Source organism: Drosophila teissieri, chromosome 3R (genome assembly GCF_016746235.2).
Source record: "Drosophila teissieri strain GT53w chromosome 3R, Prin_Dtei_1.1, whole genome shotgun sequence".
Lineage (NCBI taxonomy): Eukaryota > Metazoa > Arthropoda > Insecta > Diptera > Drosophilidae > Drosophila > Drosophila teissieri.
This window is the reverse complement of record NC_053032.1, coordinates 17,579,089-17,598,241: the sequence shown is the minus strand read 5'-3', so window position 1 is coordinate 17,598,241 and position 19,153 is coordinate 17,579,089. Positions and strand designations below refer to the sequence as shown.

At 41.4% G+C, this 19,153-nt stretch overlaps 2 protein-coding genes across 6 annotated transcripts in view; one reads left to right on the top strand and one right to left on the bottom strand.

Annotated features, from left to right (window-relative positions):
- LOC122619630 (cadherin-87A) overlaps positions 1-19,153 on the bottom strand; it is a 56,710-nt gene that overhangs the window by 30,319 nt on the left and 7,238 nt on the right. For 3 of the 4 annotated variants that reach the window (XM_043796674.1, XM_043796673.1, XM_043796675.1), the window contains exon 3: positions 14,130-14,148. The exons of the other annotated variant lie outside the window; for it this stretch is intronic. The gene's annotated coding sequence lies outside the window, so the exon portion shown is untranslated. The remainder of the gene's footprint in view (positions 1-14,129; positions 14,149-19,153) is intronic. 4 annotated transcript variants of the gene reach the window in all.
- On the top strand, positions 8,239-10,495 carry LOC122619632. 2 transcript variants are annotated; one of them, XM_043796679.1, is made up of 3 exons: positions 8,591-8,719; positions 8,806-8,909; positions 9,196-10,495. In XM_043796679.1, the coding sequence occupies exons 2-3, from the start codon at positions 8,887-8,889 to the stop codon at positions 10,460-10,462; spliced, it is 1,290 nt and encodes a 429-aa protein (XP_043652614.1). In that variant the 5' UTR covers positions 8,591-8,719; positions 8,806-8,886; the 3' UTR covers positions 10,463-10,495. The 2 variants fall into 2 exon arrangements, with proteins under 2 accessions (XP_043652612.1, XP_043652614.1); XM_043796677.1 differs by having other exon boundaries at positions 8,239-8,909.

Genomic DNA, 19,153 nt, shown 5'->3' with positions numbered 1-19,153 from the left:
TTTATCGTTCCCCCATTTTTGAACCCCCAGATTGGCTGAATAGATAGCACCTTGAAGTTCTCGTTTAACCCTCGCCTCAAACCCAAACTTGAATACTAATGACATTTGCTATCTGTTCATTTGTCTTTGCTGTTTCCACTTTTTTTCTGCTATTTTGCGTTGAGTCTGAGAGCTTGTCAAAGGGTTAAGCGTTAAGAGACAAAGAGGGAGAGAGGGAGACATTGGCATCTGCTTACTCGCTCTAACTAACCGTACTCGACACGTTCCACTTGGCTGGGTCAATATGCTGGCGGATTTGCTGTGCCCTGTAATTAAACACTTTTTCTGCGACGGGGCGACGGGCAGGGAATTCTCTTGATGATTAGCTAAAGGTGAATGTCTTGCTCTTGCACCACCAATCCTCTTTGCCTGGCCTGGCCATCAATGTCTAGCAGTTTATTCCCCGAAATTAATGAGAATCTTCGAGTGGGCACCTGAACCCAAGTTCATTCCTCTCAACGCGTCGAGCAACTCAAACGCTTTAAAGACCCAATTAGTTGACTCGAACGTTTATTTCGGGCCACAAAACGGAGCTCCCAATTTTCCTGTCATTCCCATTTAATTGACAACTGTTGACTTTCGGCCTAATTGATCTAACTTTCGATGGCTACTCCCGGAATTATAAGCGCCATTGCAGGCATCGTTTGTTCTACTTGCGAGAGGAGCTGGCTAAACAAATAAATAATTCGAGATATAAGCAAAGAAGCACTCGTGCTTCGTGCTACCAAAATGGATTCGAAATAGTTGCAGTCCATCCGTAAAGCTGTTGAGTTCGCCCCGGTCATAAAGTGAAGAATCCACTTGCCAAGTTGAGCACTCGAGGACCTCTGGTGTGGGCAGTGCATAAATTGTATAAATACGTTTTCAGCAGCACATCAGTCATGGTCAGTCCGAACAGGACCAACTGCAGTCATCTGCTACCCATTCATTTTCAAGTGAAAAGGCATATGCATTTTTAAAGACCCCAGTTGGGTTGTTAACTAAGTCAGTTGGCTGACTGAAACGTTGGTTCATTCGTGCTATTTCTAAAAACCTTTGAAATTGTCGTAACTTAAGGCCAGTCAGCAATGTTTCAAGTCCAAACTACCCTAATCCAAAGAATTATATATAGTTTAAATTATAATTATAAATTATATTATAATTTCCAACAAAGTGGTTAATAAATATACAAATTTTTGAAAATCCAAACCAAAGGAGGTATTTAAAAGCCCTTATACATAGATGCAGTCAAAAAATATTCTTACTTATTTTTGCCCGTTTCGAGAGCCATGAATTCAGACAAGAGAAGTAATCTGTGGAATTTTTCGGACATGATATCTCAGCCCGAACCCACATGGCGCACATCACCCGCATCAGCATCAATGTCGGAGGAGGCTGCACCAAATGCATTTTGAATATTTATGAAACATGTCAGGCTGTCACCCACTTCGATCGAATGCGTGCAGTATGGTCATTATTCAAAATAATCGAGATGCACGTGCCTCTCTGTCTTGAGAGGATAGGCAATTCATGAATATGGAAACAGGCATATAACACATACGCCTCCTGGGCGGATGGCTTAATAACAAATTGTCCACTACGACAAAATTGCCCTGAATATTGCTGGAAAAGTCCCCAAATCTGACCCTTCATTGTTGTAGCTTGTTTTGCATTGTTAGCAATTCTGTTGTGGCTGCTAAAGGGTTTTTGAGTTTATCCAATTTATTACTAAACTATTTGTAGCCCTAACAATGAAACGTGATCATCGCCAAGTTGTTGGGATTGCGGAAATCGAAATTGTTTGCTCGAACAATTATTGACAACTATGCTGTTTTATTCGAAGTAGAGTACAAACTTTTTATTGCTAAATGCAAACTACAATACAATAGTTGTTTTTGGCGTTTAGCAAGCCATGAGCAAGCCAATAAAAAAGGTTTAACTAACAAAACAAATGGTTTCATTCAGTACGAATTTATCTAATTCATAGGGCATTTCATTATATTTCTCAATTTGTTATTTTAAAATTAATTTATTTCGAAAGAATAACAATTAAAACATGTTAAATTAAACAAACAATAATTTATAGCTTTGGCGTAATCAAAATATAAATTTACACTTGACGGGCTTTTTTCAATTAAGCATTAGAGCGACATGCAAAAATTCAATTAGATGCCTTGTCATAGATTTTCTGTCATTTATTGTTTGCTCCTTCTGCATTTTGCAGGAGCCATTTAACAATAGATTTATGTAGTAAATCAATAAATGCATTTGACAGGAAATTCGAGTGAGCCAAAGAGTACAACAAATGAACTATGGCACCCAGCACTCCAATCCCTACACCGCCTGGATCACTCGATTCACTTGTCCACTTTTGTCCTGCCGACAAAACCCAAAAAGAGTCCGACAAACTAATTCAATCTTTGCCGCTTGTTCACGTTTATCACTGATTTTTTTTGACACCCTCCACGACCAGCCCCCCACGACTATTCCCCATGCGGCCTGTCAGTGTTTTACAGCGAAACGAGGGGGACAAAAGTCCATTTGTGTGAATTGCATTTTTATTTGTATAGAATTTTCATAGCGAGCTTCTCCTGGCATTCACACATGTCCCTGTCCCTTTCCCTTTCCCTTTCCCTTTCCCTTTCCCTTTCCCTGGCCCTGTTCCTGTCCCTGTCCTCCGGCAGGATATTCGACTTTCCAGGGCGGAAATCTGGATGGCGGCAGGAGGCGTTGTCTCGTGTTGCTTTGACAGTTTTTTGGCAAACTGCCAGACGGGCCGAGCGAGCCACCGGCAATGGAGTGCACTCATCGAGAACAAAAAGGCCAGCTAGCTGCGCTGGGTTTAAAATCCGAAATACCCTCTAATTAAAAAATGCACGGTGGGAACAATAAAGCTGGCCAACATCATAAGCCGACTATTTTGTGTTTCAAAAGCACATAAACCACATTTATCTATCTGATTTTAAAAGCAACCTGTTATGAATTTTATTGCATTCTTACTTGCATTGCCTTATATTCAAATGATAAATGACCATAAGCGAAATGCACATCTCCTTTATATAATACATTAATTAGCATTGAATCTATAATTTTATGCATAATAAATAATGTATCGCGAATCTAATCATGTATCACAACTCATAAATAGCCATCAATTAAATGAATTTCATGCGCAATTAGCCTAATAATTTTTAAATTGAATGGCAATGGAAATATTTAAATACAATGCAGCTTTGTTCATCATTTACAGGATATGCCGAACCAGTGTACTGTTGGATTAGATACATGAATAGGGCCGAGTTCCGTAGATATAACGATATAGGTAGAGATAGGGAGCTAGAGATAAAACGAAGAATGCGTGCGGAAAATTTAGCACGCTCTACGTGCCATGGCGGCAAATAAAAAATTGAAGTAAATTTGGCAACTGGCTACAGAGTCGTTAGAAGGATCAGGAGTGGGGAGACGTTCTCGACTGCCACGGGAATCTGTGGCGTCAGTATTGGGACCCATCTCCAATCCCAACCCTTCGCCACCCCTCCGGCACACAATGAAATCCGCTCAAACCAAGGGCCCCCAACTCAAGTTCAGCAGTGCGGCAATGCAGTTGAAAGGACAGACACAGAAAGAGACACCGAGTCCTGCTGCAGACTGCAGACTGCAGACATCCTGTCGCCAGACTATCGTCATTTTTTGCGTTCAGCTGCTGTGTATTCAGATGCAGCTTAGGCCATTAGCGCTCGTGTTCTTCGATTGGTTAAAACACAAGAAAACCATTGAGATTGCGGTGCAAACTCGGTCAATTACAAATGGGCTACAAACGAGACGTTTTTTCCAGAAGTTTAAGAGCTTTCTGGGAATTTAACAATTTCATGTTAAATGATATTGCTTTATAAAAATATATTCGTTTTAAAGCTATAAGGTAATTTAAAATTTGGACATTTACCACTATTTATTGGCCAATCATTAAATGCTTAAAGCAAGTGCCTCTAGCAACCGCAGCAACGACAACGTATACGCACCGTTGGACAGCATCAGCGACAGGAGCGGAGCAACTACAGCAATCGGCCAACGAGTCTAATGAATGGCCAACTATGGCCAGCTGGGCCACAGCCAACGCACTAACCTGGCTCGAACTGAGGCAGGAGGAAATATACATTATGTTGGCTGGAAAAGCGTGGCCCGAGCAACTTATTAATATGCAGAGCAACCAGCAGGTGTCTTTGCTACCGTTTTATGCCACAATTTGCGCCACGTGCGGCTGCTACCGCTGCTTTTCCTGCCGCTGACAAGGCTTTAATAATGCTGCCACTCGGCTGCGTTCGCTTGGCTGGCAAAACGATTTCTTTGCTCAGCTGCAGCTCGAAATTAACAATTCGTAGCTCATTTTTCTGCCGGCAGGGTGGGCGTAAATCCATGAAACACGACCGAAGAACGGGGGACCACTTGCAGCGACAATTAGTTGAGTTATTGGCAGCACGTTGGTCCTGGGCAGCCCCCGCCCCCCATCCAGTCCAATCTTTTGGCCAAACCAAGTAATTTTGTAGCTTGACAAGCAGGAATCACAGGCAAAACGTAATACGTAAAGAAAATGTTCGCCTTGCATGTTTTAACACGTTTCGCAATTGAAGAACGAACTTACGTAAATATCATGGAAAACATATTTTTAAAAAGAAGCTTTAGTTAATATATTTTAGAATTAAACAAAAAACCAAAAAGTATTTTCAAATAAGGAGTTTATAATATTTGTTATCAAGAATATCGGAAATAAGTTCTATCCCAATTTATTTATAGCAAGAGGAAGAAAATATATTCAGAGATAACTCCTAACCATTTTCCTTGAGTGTGCTCTGGTAATGTTCTGGCCACCGCATGTGGGATGATGATCGGCTTGTTAGCTGTTCATTCCAACCTCCCTGCGAGCATCTACGGGCACGTTTGGGCAAAGGTTTTGAGGAGTCCACTGTCAACGCATAGTTGTTGACCAGGACAACGGCAAGAGCAGCAGCAGGTGCAGAAGTTGCAGCAACCGCAGCAGCAACATCCTCCCTCGGACGCATACTCATATGCTGAGTCCTCTGACAGGTTGGCATACCGGGCCACGGGGCAACTGCATACTGGACCCGACTCTTCTGGTTGGTCAGTCAGCAAGCACAAGGACTTGCAACATGCCACACTGGCAGAAGGAAGGGGGGAGGGGAGGGAGGAGCAAGGATGAGCACTGGCAGATGATGAGCACTAAGCAAAAGTAGCAGTATTACGAGGAAAATCAGAAGGAGGAGATGCAATCCCAGCAATCCACAAATTGACTGCTGAACATGTCAAGTGATTGAAACCCTCCTCGAACTCTTCACGACCAGGCCAAAATTGTCCATCCGATGACAATGCCATGAGGCAATTCTGTGTCCACTGCAGGCTGAAGAGACCAATCGAATCAATTGCTGCACCAAGTAAAGTCATCCAATTTGGATTGTCTGAAATCTGATTTCATTTTAATACGATTATAGTGCCGATCACGTTCAGACTAAACACAAACAGTCATATTTGGCCCAAAAATTGCATTTAAATGATTCCGACTACTTCACATGTAAGATGCTTTTGGGATCTTCAAAAAAATAGAAAAGCAAACCCAAACGAAGCAATTAATTTGCCTTCTGTGCAGGCCATCGTTATCGAATTACTTCAAAATGCAAAAGCCTTAAACGCTATAGAAAAACAAAACCTCTCATCACAAACTTTTATGTTATCCACAGCCTCAACGACATTTTCATTATGTTGTCCGCTGATCGTTGTGTGCGTGTACGTAGCTCAAATTGAAGAAGAACTTATTGCACATACGCAGTGGTGAACGGACGTCAGCCTCCATCCTGACCATTCCCACGATTCGTTGTTGTTTTTTGTTGCCTTTTTCGGTAGTCACGGCTGTATCTGACATTTCTTGATATCTTCTCTTTTTTGTCGTATTCAACTCTGAATGTAACTGCGGCGGTAACTTGCACCGAAGCATCAGCATCAGAAACGATGGCAGCAGAGGAAAAGCTATAAACCTGCTCAATGCACAAGGTTTCGCAGCCGAGGGAAATGTCAACGAAAGCTACAAAAATGCAAAATACATTGGCAAAAACGGAACAAAACCGTAAAAAAGGAGAATTATACCAAGCAGGAGAGGGGGAAATGTGAAGAAGAATTCACGCCAAATGAAATCTGCAACGAGTCTGACGCATTTAGCTGTCAGTTTGTCTTAGCGACTCGGTCGTACCATGTGCCGTCGTCATGTCTCGTTGTGTCGCTCTGCTGCTGCGACTCCGGCCAAAAAGGAGAATCCAAAGGATCCTGGGCAGAAGGCGAGGCAGGATGGTTATCCAACCAAACCAAACCGAGGCGATGCGACGAGACGCGACGCGAAACGCAATGCGCGTAAAATAAACAAATTTCCGCAGACGACACTCAACTATGCAAACTGTAATTGGAGCAGGCAGCGGGTGGGCGAAACCCAAGTCGAATCGAGTCGAGCTGAGAGATGCTGGTGGGTGGTTCGGTGGGTGGCGTAAGCGCAGGTAAAACCTTTGGCCAAAACCAAAAACTGAAACTGAAATTCAACGAAATAAAACAACAACAATCAGGGCAACGAAGAAGTTTTTAATAGGGGCTGTGGGAATCAAGGGATATCCTGTAAGGTCCTTTGAGATGTGTTTATTTACGGAACTTTTTATGGGTAATTTGATCTTCTCACTCATTTAACAGACACATTTTAACGATTTTTAGGAACACCACATAATGATCTTCTAACTCGAACCATTTTTTATATATTTTCAAAAACTGATTAACCCCCAAGCTATACTGTACACAAACATTTACAGGGTATGCACGGGGAAATTGTAACTCAAAGCTAACGTGGGGGAGCGCAATGGACGGCGGCAAGAGGTCGCAAGGATTCACAGGATTCGCGCTGGATTCACAAAACGCAAGACAGTTGGCGGTGGCGGTGGAGGTGGAGGAGGGGGTGGCGAGGGCGATGGCTAAAGGTAGGGGAAACGGTATCCAAAAAATAAGGAAGAGGATAGCGGTGAGAGAAATGTTTCTGCAAATGCAATATTGTTATGCTGTAATGGTATAAAATGTATGCATATGTTTTACACAGGATACAGGATGCTGCAAACGAGACATGACCGAGGAATGGAAGCGAGCAGCAGGAGCAACGGTTGGAAAGAAAAAGGATCACAGGAAGGCAGGAAGGTAGGAAGTCGCCGATTTGCTGCCTCCGTTTGCGGAAAATTAAAGAAAACAACAACGTGGAATTCGTATACGGCATTGGAGAAACACTAGAAGGGATAGCGAAAACGAGAATGAAAATTGAATGAGGAACACAATTCCCATTTTGTCTCAGACTGTGAAATAGATCCGGTTACTCCCGTTTGGTCTCTGGCTCATTCGGATTGAAGGATAGCTCTTGACTCAAGCAGCCAGGATGCTACCGGTCCACCGCTGGGTTTCCAGTTCAGTAATTTAAAGCGAACTTAAAAGGGCTGGATAAATTTACAGATCAAATTAGCGTATCTGGGAAGGAATGTCATCTTAAAGTTCTTCCACTAAATCCCATTTGGAACAGTGCTCCTGTGGTGCGCATCTTAGATATTTATCTACTAACTTTATAGCTAACCTAACTAATTTCTTTTGAATGGGTTTCTACTCCAAAGTGTAGAACAACTTACTTGTCTTATCTTACAAATTGGTAGAATAGGAGAAAGAACTAATGAAGGCAAGCTAAAGTGTAAAATCCAATCAAGTTAGCCTAATTAAAAAACGACCGACTACAAACTCAATCACTAAACGCCTTTTTAAATGCCTTTTCTACTTTAGCTTTCCATTGTTTTGGATGGTACTTTTCTCTCTTTTTGCAAACGCAAACAAAGCCAAAAGGCCAAAGAACTGAAACTGTAAACTATGCTAATTGACAAAGAACAAACTGCAACAAGGAGAGAGCGGAAACAGAGTGAATTTAAAGTCAATCAAACAAGGAGGATTACGTGTAAAATAACTATAATTTTTGGGAGCTAGTGCGCATTCTGGAAAATTTGATTCGAGTTATAAGCAATGAATTAATGACTATTACCAATAAAAATCAGTTTTAAAATATAATTTTTCTAGATCTAGATACCTGATACGAATTGGTGACTGCCATAAAAAATATTATCTCTCGTTAACAAATAAGGTATATACAACTCTAAAATGGAATTTAGCCAATGTGTTGCTGAGATAAAGAAGAATAGTTTCAGATTCATACTGTTCTTGTTAATACTTTACGTATTAATAAGTTTCAAAGAACAAGTTGAATATAACATGCAAGTCAGACCGCCTTTAGAAGGTAAACCGGATACTAGGACGCTATTTGTGAATTCCTCACAGTGCCAAATAATTTCCATGGATCCTCTTTCACCCGTGGCGATGTACCATATGACAGAAATGCCCACATTTTGGTGCCCTATGATCAAGCTGATGAAGGCCAAATCCGTTGAGGAAAGAAACTACCTGTACTTGACCGCCAATGCAAAGCAGCTTTGGCAAAAGCTGGGAGTTCGAAGGCTAAGCGAAATCTGTTGCGCCTACAAACGCTTCGTGCGCTTGAATGACTATGTGAACAGGTACTTCGAATCGAAAGTCTTTCGCTTTAGCAAATGGAGTAACTTCACAGAGGTAGAGCCAGGTAATATAACTCTGCGTGTTTGGTGCTGGATGGACTATGGTCGTCTTGTGTTTCACGATGTCTTTATATTTCTACCATTCCCAAAGGACCGGATATTGAACGTTACTAATTCTAAACCAGCAAATCGTCTTTCGGTTCTGATTCTGGGCATAGACTCTATTTCCCACATGCATTACCAGCGCTACTTCAGGTTAGTAGCTAAAAAGTTTTAATTGCTTAATTTTACCAAAGGTTCATTGTTTAATTGTTCTCTTTTTTAATCGTTTTGTGTGCAACACGATAAAGATAAACATAGCGTTAATATCACCAGTTATCCAATTAAAACATAAATTCAATTCAATGGCCATAAAAACCACCGGCTTTAACATATCGCACATATATATATACGTCCAATTAATAATTGTTTAAATACGCTGGGAGCATTTCTTACATTACAGATAAGTTAATCAATATTTGTAATTCTATTTAATTCACAGTCGAGTAAAAGACTTAATCGAAGGTCTGCCACACATTGAACTATGGGGCTACAACCGCGTCGGGCAAAATTCGTACCCGAATTTGATTCCATTCCTTAGCGGTCAGAGTGTGGATGAACTGGAGGCCAGAAGTGGCTGCTTCGAACCAAACAAGGAGGATAATTTCGATCGGTGCCGCTTTTTGTGGCATGATTTCAAGGCAGCTGGCTATGCCACCATTTTTGGCGAGGATTCTCGCGTGGCTGGAACCTTTACTTACGTAAGACCTGGCTTTAAGCGTCAACCAACCGACTTTTATCTACGAAGTGTGCTAAACGAGATCCACATGAGATCCACTTATTACGCACAAGGACCAGTTGAAATCAAATGCAGCGGCAATCGGATATATCATCATGTTCTGTACGACTTCATATACCGTTTACTGCCCCATATGCAGGCAAGAAGTTATGATCGAGGATTCTTTGCATTTTTCTGGCAGACAATGGGCGTCCACGATTATTTCCAATACGGCGACCGGGTCGACCTGCAGTACTATTTGCTTCTGCGCGCCCTAAAAAGGCGAAACATCTTAGAGAGGACCCTTGTGCTAATCTTGTCCGATCATGGTCTGCGATATGGTCCATTTGTGGACACATTTCAGGGCATGAGAGAAACATCGCTGCCCACAATGGTGGCTATATATCCACGATGGCTAAGTGAACAATATCCGTTGGCCTTGGCAAATCTTCAAGCGAATGCCCACCGCCTAGTGACAACTTACGATCTGCACGAGACCCTAAAAGATGTTATCGATCTGGAAAACCTAAGCGACGAGCGGATTTTAAACCGCACTCTGCGACTGCGAAACGATCACAATATTTCATTATTCCTGCCCATTCCTGAGGAGCGTAGCTGCTTTTCAGCCCGCATTCCACTGCATTATTGCCAGTGCGATGGATTTCTCAAGATACCATGGAATGCGCGTAGTATCCAGCGGATTGCCAAGCTTGCTGTGGCACGCATCAATCTGCTGCTTGAACCCTATCCCCAGTGTCATCAGCTGGCTCTTCTCAATGTGGAGGACGCCTACCTGAGAAAACAACACGAGTTCAATAAAACGATCACTGTGCGACTGGTGACGCAACCAGGAAATGGCCACTTTGATGCTACGGTCCTTTCCAAAGATGAGACCTCGCTGCAAGGAGCTATCACAAGGACTGATCAATACAAGCACCAATCATTTTGCGCCCGAGAAGCTCCCATCGAGATTTATTGCTATTGTTCATAGGTTTTAGTTGTCATTCGAATCCTTAATAGTAAATAAATGACATTTACTTCAAACTATCAAAGAAAATAAATGACTGATATTTAACAGTTTATTATTACTAGAATTGAGAAGCCCATGGAGAACAACATCATTGACTCATAATAAAAACCGCAACTCATAGTTCAGTGGTCTACAGATTAAATTGCCTTCAATACGCAAGTATATATAACAATCAAAATTTGTTTACATATGAACTTCTATTCATCTTATTTTTGAATCAACAATGAACAATATCAATAACAATTAAAAGACAACAATGTATAATAGGTTGAGTCTTGACCTATTTATCTATCGCTCAAAATGGGACATTTAAAAGGTATTTAAAACCAGCTGCTTGGCGCAATAAAGCAAGCAATGAAAATGAGGAAAAACTACCGCTGCGCCAAGAACCTGAGTGCACCAGAGTAGCTGGTATTAGGATAAATGGCTAGCAAATGTGTTTAGATTTCTCTTAATTTCATTTACCGCATATAAACATCCAGGCACTTAACTAGAGCTGTTTTTGCGACAAACTGTCAACAGATGGCGCCGTTGTGTCTCGCCAAGCATGTAAGTCAGAGATAAGCACGTGTCACGAGGTTTTCTCTATAAAATCATATAGTGTCGTGAGTAACGATAAAGTCTCAAAGTAGATGCTCATATCTGGCTATAAAATTTACTTCATTGTAATAGTAGTGATTCATCCGGGAATAAAGCCAGAGTTTTGAGTTAACTTTAGTTAAGTTGTTTGGCCATAAATGTTGCTATGTTGCTTGGCAATACAATTCGCTCACGTGGTCATCTCTACAGTAAACGTCAGCAATGAAAGACAGGGACAGTGCGACTGGCACACATATGGCGGGCATAAACATTTGTCGTCGCTCTGCTGTAATTAATAATAATTTGCATTCACAGTTTGCAGTTCAGCGCCCCGTGCGAGATTTCGTTTTAATTAAATTATGTGCAGCCTTGTCGACGAGTGCGGGTGCCTGTGTTTATGTGTTCATGTGGTGCCTGCTCAGTGGTTGAGGAGGCGTGGCTACTACAAGATAACGGTTGAAAGTGGGCGGTTGGGTGGTTGGGCGATGGGTGTCGCCCGATGTTAGCACTCCACTTGCAACATGCAGCATGCATAAATTATTAGCGCTATCTGTTGTCATTTAAGGTTCGCCTTAGTTTAGTTAAATTCAGTTCAGTTACTCGTGTTTGTGTGTGGGTGCTGGAACCACAGTAAGCGCAATAACAATGACTTGAACCACGATAACCATGTTATCAGCTACCGCAACAAGCAGTCAAGTGAAGGTGGTGGTGGTGGTGGTGCCAGTTGCAACCTGCATGAGTAATGGCATCATTTTGTTGTAAGTTTTAATTACATGTATCTAAATTATGCCATATACTATTCTAAAATTTAGCAACAGTTTAGCTGTTTTGGCTAATAAAATAAGTAGGGTGCTCAACTCTTTTTACCATTACCTCTGAATGCGACAAGGTTTTCTAACAATCTAAAATTTAGGTGCTCATCAACTATATTTGAACACTTCCAACGTAAATTGCCGCACCAGCAATTTCAAGCACTAAAAGCCCTTCCATTCATCTCTGCTGCATAGCGCAACATGTCGCATACTTAATATCACGCATACGAACCGTTGACGGTTATAACATCACAAAGCGCAAACTTCATTTCGGAAAACGGATGGCCCTGCTGAGGGACGAGGCCAAGGTTTTGGTACCTAACTGAGTGGGTTAGGGAGTCAGAGGGTAGCTGGACTCGTGGCAAATGCCATTAAGAGCTTTGGACCAGAACGCGTCGTAAATCAAGTCACTTTAATTCAATAACAAGTCCCCCAGAGTGGCCCAGAGGTTCCAACCAGCCCAATGTAACCATTGTAGCCGCCCGCACCGATGGCCCCTCAATTCAGCACAATGTGCAGATGTTGCCATTTGGTTTTGGGCCCGGTCCGTGGACATTGATTTCGTTTATCTGCGATGCCAAATTATTCATTTGGACCACAGACAGACACACGAACAGAGATAGAGATACACAGTAGGAGAGAGAGAGAGGAATAGAAGCAATATTGGTTAGCCCAAGCATTTGGCTGGCCAAGTAATTTGGCACAATTTGATTTTGAGTTTGGACCAAAAACAATCGAAGCAAACTTTGCCTGCCTTTTGGCATTTCGAATTGTCTTCAATGTAATTCAAATGTTTTTCTGTGCGCTTGCTGCGGCTGTTGCCATTTAATTTCCATTTGGTATAGAAGCCTATTCAACCTTGAACAAGTTTACACAATGCTAAATAAATTAGACAACGACAAAAGCGACAGCCAGAACAACAACAAAGAAAACTTTTAAACTCCGCTCAAGTGTCAAGCAATTGTTGAATTTATGTTTTGCATTTTCCCTCTTAGATTTATTTGCTATGCAAATCTTAAGCACAATTAATAGCAATTATGGATCATTGAAGTTGGGTAATGGAATGGGCCAAGAAAATGAAGCCGGAAAAGGACGAAGACAAATTTCATTTTTTCTTTGCACATTTTCTTGCATAATTATTGTTATTTATTGTGTGAGTATATCTTACTTACTTTTCAATTGAGATTTATTACGGGAAAATGCTTTGTCATCTGCTCTCAATGAAATTAAATAAATCATGAGATTGTCAATTCATTCAAACAATTTTGAACTTCTGAATATTGATTAGATTGGTGAACAGTTCCGCACATGTTTGATTTCATAAAAATAAATTTTAAATGTGCTTCCTATTTCCATGTAATGTTTTATTAAATCTAAGATTAAAAGTTGCATTGCATTTACTTGCATTCGATGTGCAACAGATTAAATCAAGATAATTTGGTTGGTTCATGATTTGAAATTTCATTTTGGATACCACAGATCTCCTCCTTTGCGCTGCTTCATGTGGGCCAATTGTGGTTGACACACACAAACTTGACTTCTGGGCAGTCACATATGTATGTATGTTTAGGTTATGATTTAAGCAACCACAATGGCAGAAGGACATGCACAATATCCCGGCATTACGTCCCCCGTTTTCCTTTTTCACATCTCTGGCTGATGGGCCACAATGGCTTTGGCTAATAGCACTGTCACTGCGTTAACCGCATTTCGTTTATTTGCCACATTGCATTAAATGACCAAATTAGTGGGTGGAAAACGGGTGGTATGGGTGGTATATCGGGTGTTGGCATAGCATCGATAAGAATGCTGCCACAGGGTTCGTTCTAATGCGTTTTCCATGGCATATTTCATTATCAATTTGCATTGAAATCAATTTGCAGGGGCGAGAGGAATGTGCCCAATGCCCGAAAACCAATCGCATTTAGCCTGTTTGCATAGTTTGCGGGCATCATTCGAGCTTTAAACATATCGAACAACCAATACCAGAATTTCAAACAACGTTCAGCTCTACATTGGTCTGTCTGAACTTTGGATGCATTTCAACTGATTAGATTTATAAAATTGGTGTAGGGTCAATTGGGGCAGGGGTACTGAAAACTGGAAAGGACTGGACTGGACAGTGCCGCAGATAAGTTTGGTGTCTGAGTGATTGGAAAAGGATTCAGAGTATGCAAACGAACGCGAATTTTCAAACACAAAAATGTTAAAGAGTTTATAATTTGTTTTTGACTTACAGTTGTTGATGCTTTATTTCTGCAAAAAGATTAAGAAAACATTGATAAGAATTTAACATTTAGGACTTAATAAAATTTTTTCTAAAGGGTATACATTAGTCTGTCTTGCTTGGCAAACAAAGATCTTACAATCAAATGACCTAATCCCTACAACGAGTAGCTCCAGTTACCTACTTACATACATGTGTGATACCCCCACAAAAATATCCACTCAGCTCCGCCCCAAAAACCCACAGCTTTCTATAGAGTACATTCCCACCCACCGGAACGAGCTACTGACAATGGCAAAATCTATAAACTATTGAATTGCAAATTTCGAATAAAGTCAGAAGAAAATTTTTGCAATGTAAATTAACGGCCAACGAAACGGGGCAAAAGAGCAAAAAATCAAAAATCAGAAATCGCCGACAATAAGAGAGAAAGAGGGCGATGTAAGAACAACGAGAATAGAAGAACAAAGTCATTTGCCCATCTCCATCCCCGCCCACTTAGCCACCCCCGATTGCTTTCAGTGGAGAAGAGAATTGTGCTGTGAAATAATCCGCAACGACAAATATGCGCGCTGTTTTATATATGTCTGTTAGCCATGTTTGTAGGAGTGAGTGAGTGAGTGAGTGTGTGTGTGCAGCGTGGCCAGTTGGTTAGCCAAGTATCGCACAAAGCCGTGCGCTGTGCAAGTATTTTGTATTTTCGGAGCCAGTTACCCAGACCCCAACAACAACAGCAGCAACAAAAGCAGTAGGTAACTGCCACAGCAGCCACTGGCGAACCACACACATAAACCGGTTCAACGAAATTCCAGACAGCAGCCGTCGTCGCCAAAAGAGCAAAAGAGGCCCCCAGTCTCAGTCTCAGTCCCAGTCTCGTTTTCAGATTCAGCCGCTGTCTGCCGTCTCTTTCTTGGACTTGGATTCTGCCCCAGTCCCCGTTTGAGCCCCCATCGAAGCGCCCAAGGCATGGCCAACACAGCAGCCGGCACTAAATGTCAGGCAAGTGAACGGTTTCCAGTTGAGGGCGGCTACCCAATAGTGGGAGTGGAGTAAAGTGGCGCAAAAGGTTTTCAGTATTGTAAAAATAGATTTTTATACTCAATTTAATTACCTTCCGAAAAGGTTATCGCACTTTGGTAGCTAAATATCATTAATCTTAAAGACTTTTAAACTTTGTAAGAAAAAAAGCAGAATATGTAATCCTATAGATGGAACAATTGCATCGCTTTGAAAAATGCACCAAAGAGCTCTGAGTGCGATTCAAGTACAGAATGCAGCTAAGTCTAAGAAAATAGAGATCCCTTTATATGCAATCTAAGATAACAATGGGAGTTCTTTTTATGGTCAAATACTATCTTAAACTTAAATCTACAAGCTATAATTTAACTAGTCCACTAATAAACTAACAATTTTATGCCTAGCAAATGACTATTCCAAAACAGACTCCATTTCCTTAATGGATATGATATGACACGTGAAAGAATCCCACAAAAGCAAAGATAGACAAAGATAATAAGCGTTCCGGGACATTCCAAGCTCAAAAAATCCCAAACAGTATGAAAAGGAATGCTCGCTTTTGACAAGTCAGACCTGTATCTAAGTCTCCAATTACTATACCAAATCATATTTCAATATCCTTAATGGATCTTTAATGGAAGGTGGAAGTATGCGAAAAAAGAAAAGGTTAATAAAAACCGACATACCAACGTATCGACATACGCAGGCATGTACTTACTCGCTTACATATATCAGTTATATAATCACGTTTATTTCCCTCTTTTTTCCAAAGCCGGCGACAACTCCGAACGAATGGCGACGGCAAATTTGTTGTAATCAATATGAACTGGCGTCTGGCAGCCGCCTCAGATAACTTCACACAAACACACACAATCACACAATCTGCCAACAGGCCATAAACGAAGGAGTGTGTGTGTTAGTGTGGAAAAACAGATTTGTGAAAAATGCGGAAAATGGCAAGAAATGAAATCGATGGTTCCACAATCCCCAGCAGGAACCATTGCGTTATATTGCAAAATATAAGTGTTCGGTGAAGGCAAGGGAAATGGAAAATGGGAAATGGTAGCTGCCCAACATCTTGTGTGTGTTTATGCGTGTATGTGAGTGTATATATGTGTGTGTATGAGTGTGTGTTCCATGCGTCAGCCATTATGATAAATCGCACCTTTTATTGCAGCATCAGCGCCTTGGTAACTGATTCATAAAGGGTGCCTAGGGCGGGCTTGATTTTCAGTTGATTTTGTTCGATTCGTTTGGATTTGGCCAGATAGACAAACGATACTCCGCTGAAGAGAGATGGATGTGCACAAGGAGAAAAAAAGACTGAATGTGCGAATATGACATCATGCGACGATGTCGCTTTTCCTCAACTTCTATACTTTTTTCGCTTTTCCATATCTGGTACACCATCGCCTACATCTTCCTCCCTTCGCACATACAACGTTGCTGTGTGCCTTGCTGCAATTACGAATACATATTTTTGATAGACTTGCTTAAGCCAAGCAAAAAAATGTGATAAACGACCTGGTAAAAGGAGAAAACGCGCGGGGCAAGGAGATTGTTCAACGCAAGTGGAGCAATTTTTATAACACAAACCCACATATATGCAAAAATTCCACGAGGAATTTAGAGCAAACAAAGTGACTCTAAAGCAAAGCGAGGTACTCTAGATAAGTTCACGAGAATCTTAGGGGAAATACTCATAAGTAGATTGGAAAAAAAACGAAGGGGATATACTTCAAGAGATCTTGATGCGTAAAGTGTTTTATCGCTCTTTAGATGATACTCGTAGCATGACAAGTTCTTGAGCACTTGAAGGGCAATTGCAGGGTGTATAAAAAAATATTATTCAATTTTAAACACATACAATTTCCAGCGGAATTGCGCTGTAAATTCAATCGGCAAACTCATTACCGTCCCCCAACATTTTCCAACTGAAGTTTGAAGGCAAAGTTAAAAATGCATTTCGCTTGAATTTCTAACAATATTTTCCGGCAACTTTGTTGACATTGCAACATGTGAGAATTTGAAAGTTTCGGCAACGAACCGCTCCATGATGCATGACCAGATCCCAACCCTTCCACCCCCCCTTCCCTTCCCTTCCCCCACCAATCAGACGAGGACAACCGAACCGAACCGAATTCAGTGCAACCTCTGCCCCATCAATATGTTACCTCAAAATGTTTTTGCTGTCGCACTGGCCCATTAAACATTCATCATTTTCCATGGCCATCCGTCATCAATGCGTGGAAAAGTTAACGCCAAGAGACGAGTAGCGAAAGAGTAATGGGGAAGTGCAACCGGGCTAAAGGAAAACAAAAACAGAGATATAAAAAGACCGACATCGGTCAGCGGGCTCACACAGACACAGACACAGACATCCACACCCACTCACACAAATAGTGCAAAACACTCAGTTCGCTGACTGATACTCGCACAAACCCACAAACATTTATCGAAATATTTCACACGCATTCGAGCCGAAGAAATGTGTGGTAACAGCACAAACAATTACAAAACAACAAGGTCTTTTGCCGTGATCGAAGATTTAACACACTGGCACATTTTTTCATATTCCCATGGCATAAATATATAACAAGCTTTTTGCACGGGGGAAAAACTGATTTTAAAAATCTGATTCAATGGTGACTTTTGCAGTCGAGGTCTACTACAGTTTTTTTATTTAATATGTTAAATATTCGGAAATGTTTTATCTCCCCAACCAAGAGTATAAAAGTGCAAGAACAAACGAATCGAGAAATCCAAACACCGATAAAGTGCATTGAAAATCTGCAGGTGAGAACCGAAGTGAAGTGAAAGCCACAGACTGCAATGGAAAAACCCTTCATTCTGAGCTTTGCATTTAAACCGAGAGAAATGTGGATTCCCAGAGTAAAGCTCAAAACTTATGGACGGGCAGACACCTGCGAATAAGGTCAATAGAGTTACGGAAGAAATGGGTAAGTCAGTCGCAACACGATAGAGAGAAAAGTAGACCCCAGAAATACACTGGTCCAATGTCACAGCAGAGGAAGAAATTGTTGCTCTTTTTTCGTTACCGGTATTTTATTTGCTTTTGCGGTTAGCACCAGCATCAGAAATCAAAGCTCCACTTTTGCCTGACCCATTCATTACCATAAAAAGTGGGGGGGTAATTCGAGGTGATGAGGTGCACGGGATGAAGGAGTGGAAACAGGTTTCGTCATCATCACGGCAGAACAAGAATATTCATTGGCATCTCCGGGGGACAGCGAAAGTGGTGCCATAGAAAGTTGGCCCGGCTTTGAGACGCTTCTTTTTATTTTTTTGCTTAGCTAGGTGCCACACGAACGCACACAATCACGCAGGCCGAGAACTTTTTAATTAGACACTAAACTGCAACTGTCACGAGACCTTTGGCCTTTTACTTCTTTCTGTTGCAGAAGAGAAGCACTCATTACTCTGCTGATTAATAAGGAAAACAATTAAGGTTGAGGCAGTGCATGGAAAGGTTGTCGATGTTTGAACACGATTTGAATTACCTTTGAATGTTATGACAACAAAAAATTCTATAAGAGTGGGTTTAGATTATAAATAAGCTATAATAATAACCAGTTTAAGTTAGGCATTACATCAAATCCTTATGTAAATTGACTTCAAGAGATCTCTTTCAATTAAGTTACGATTTAAGAACATTGCTGCGTTTATTTATCCCTAAAGTCCTGCCAATTGTAGAGTAATACCCAATGCGACCCTATTCCCTACAGCATACCACCTGTCACGCTCCGAACGATCAAGTGACTGACTGACAGTTGGCTAACTGGAACAAGTCGGTGAGTGAAAAATGCCCGCCAGGCAGGAAACAGGAATTCGAAAAAAACACTCTTTTAAAAGTGCAAAAAGTGCTGAGCCCAAGATGAAAGTTTAACAACATTTAGCTGAACAGGCACAAAGTTGGCAGGCGGCAAGAATACCGAAAAAAAACGCCAATGAGGAGGGGAGCCTGGGGGCGAAGGACTGGCAAATGGTGGAGGATGG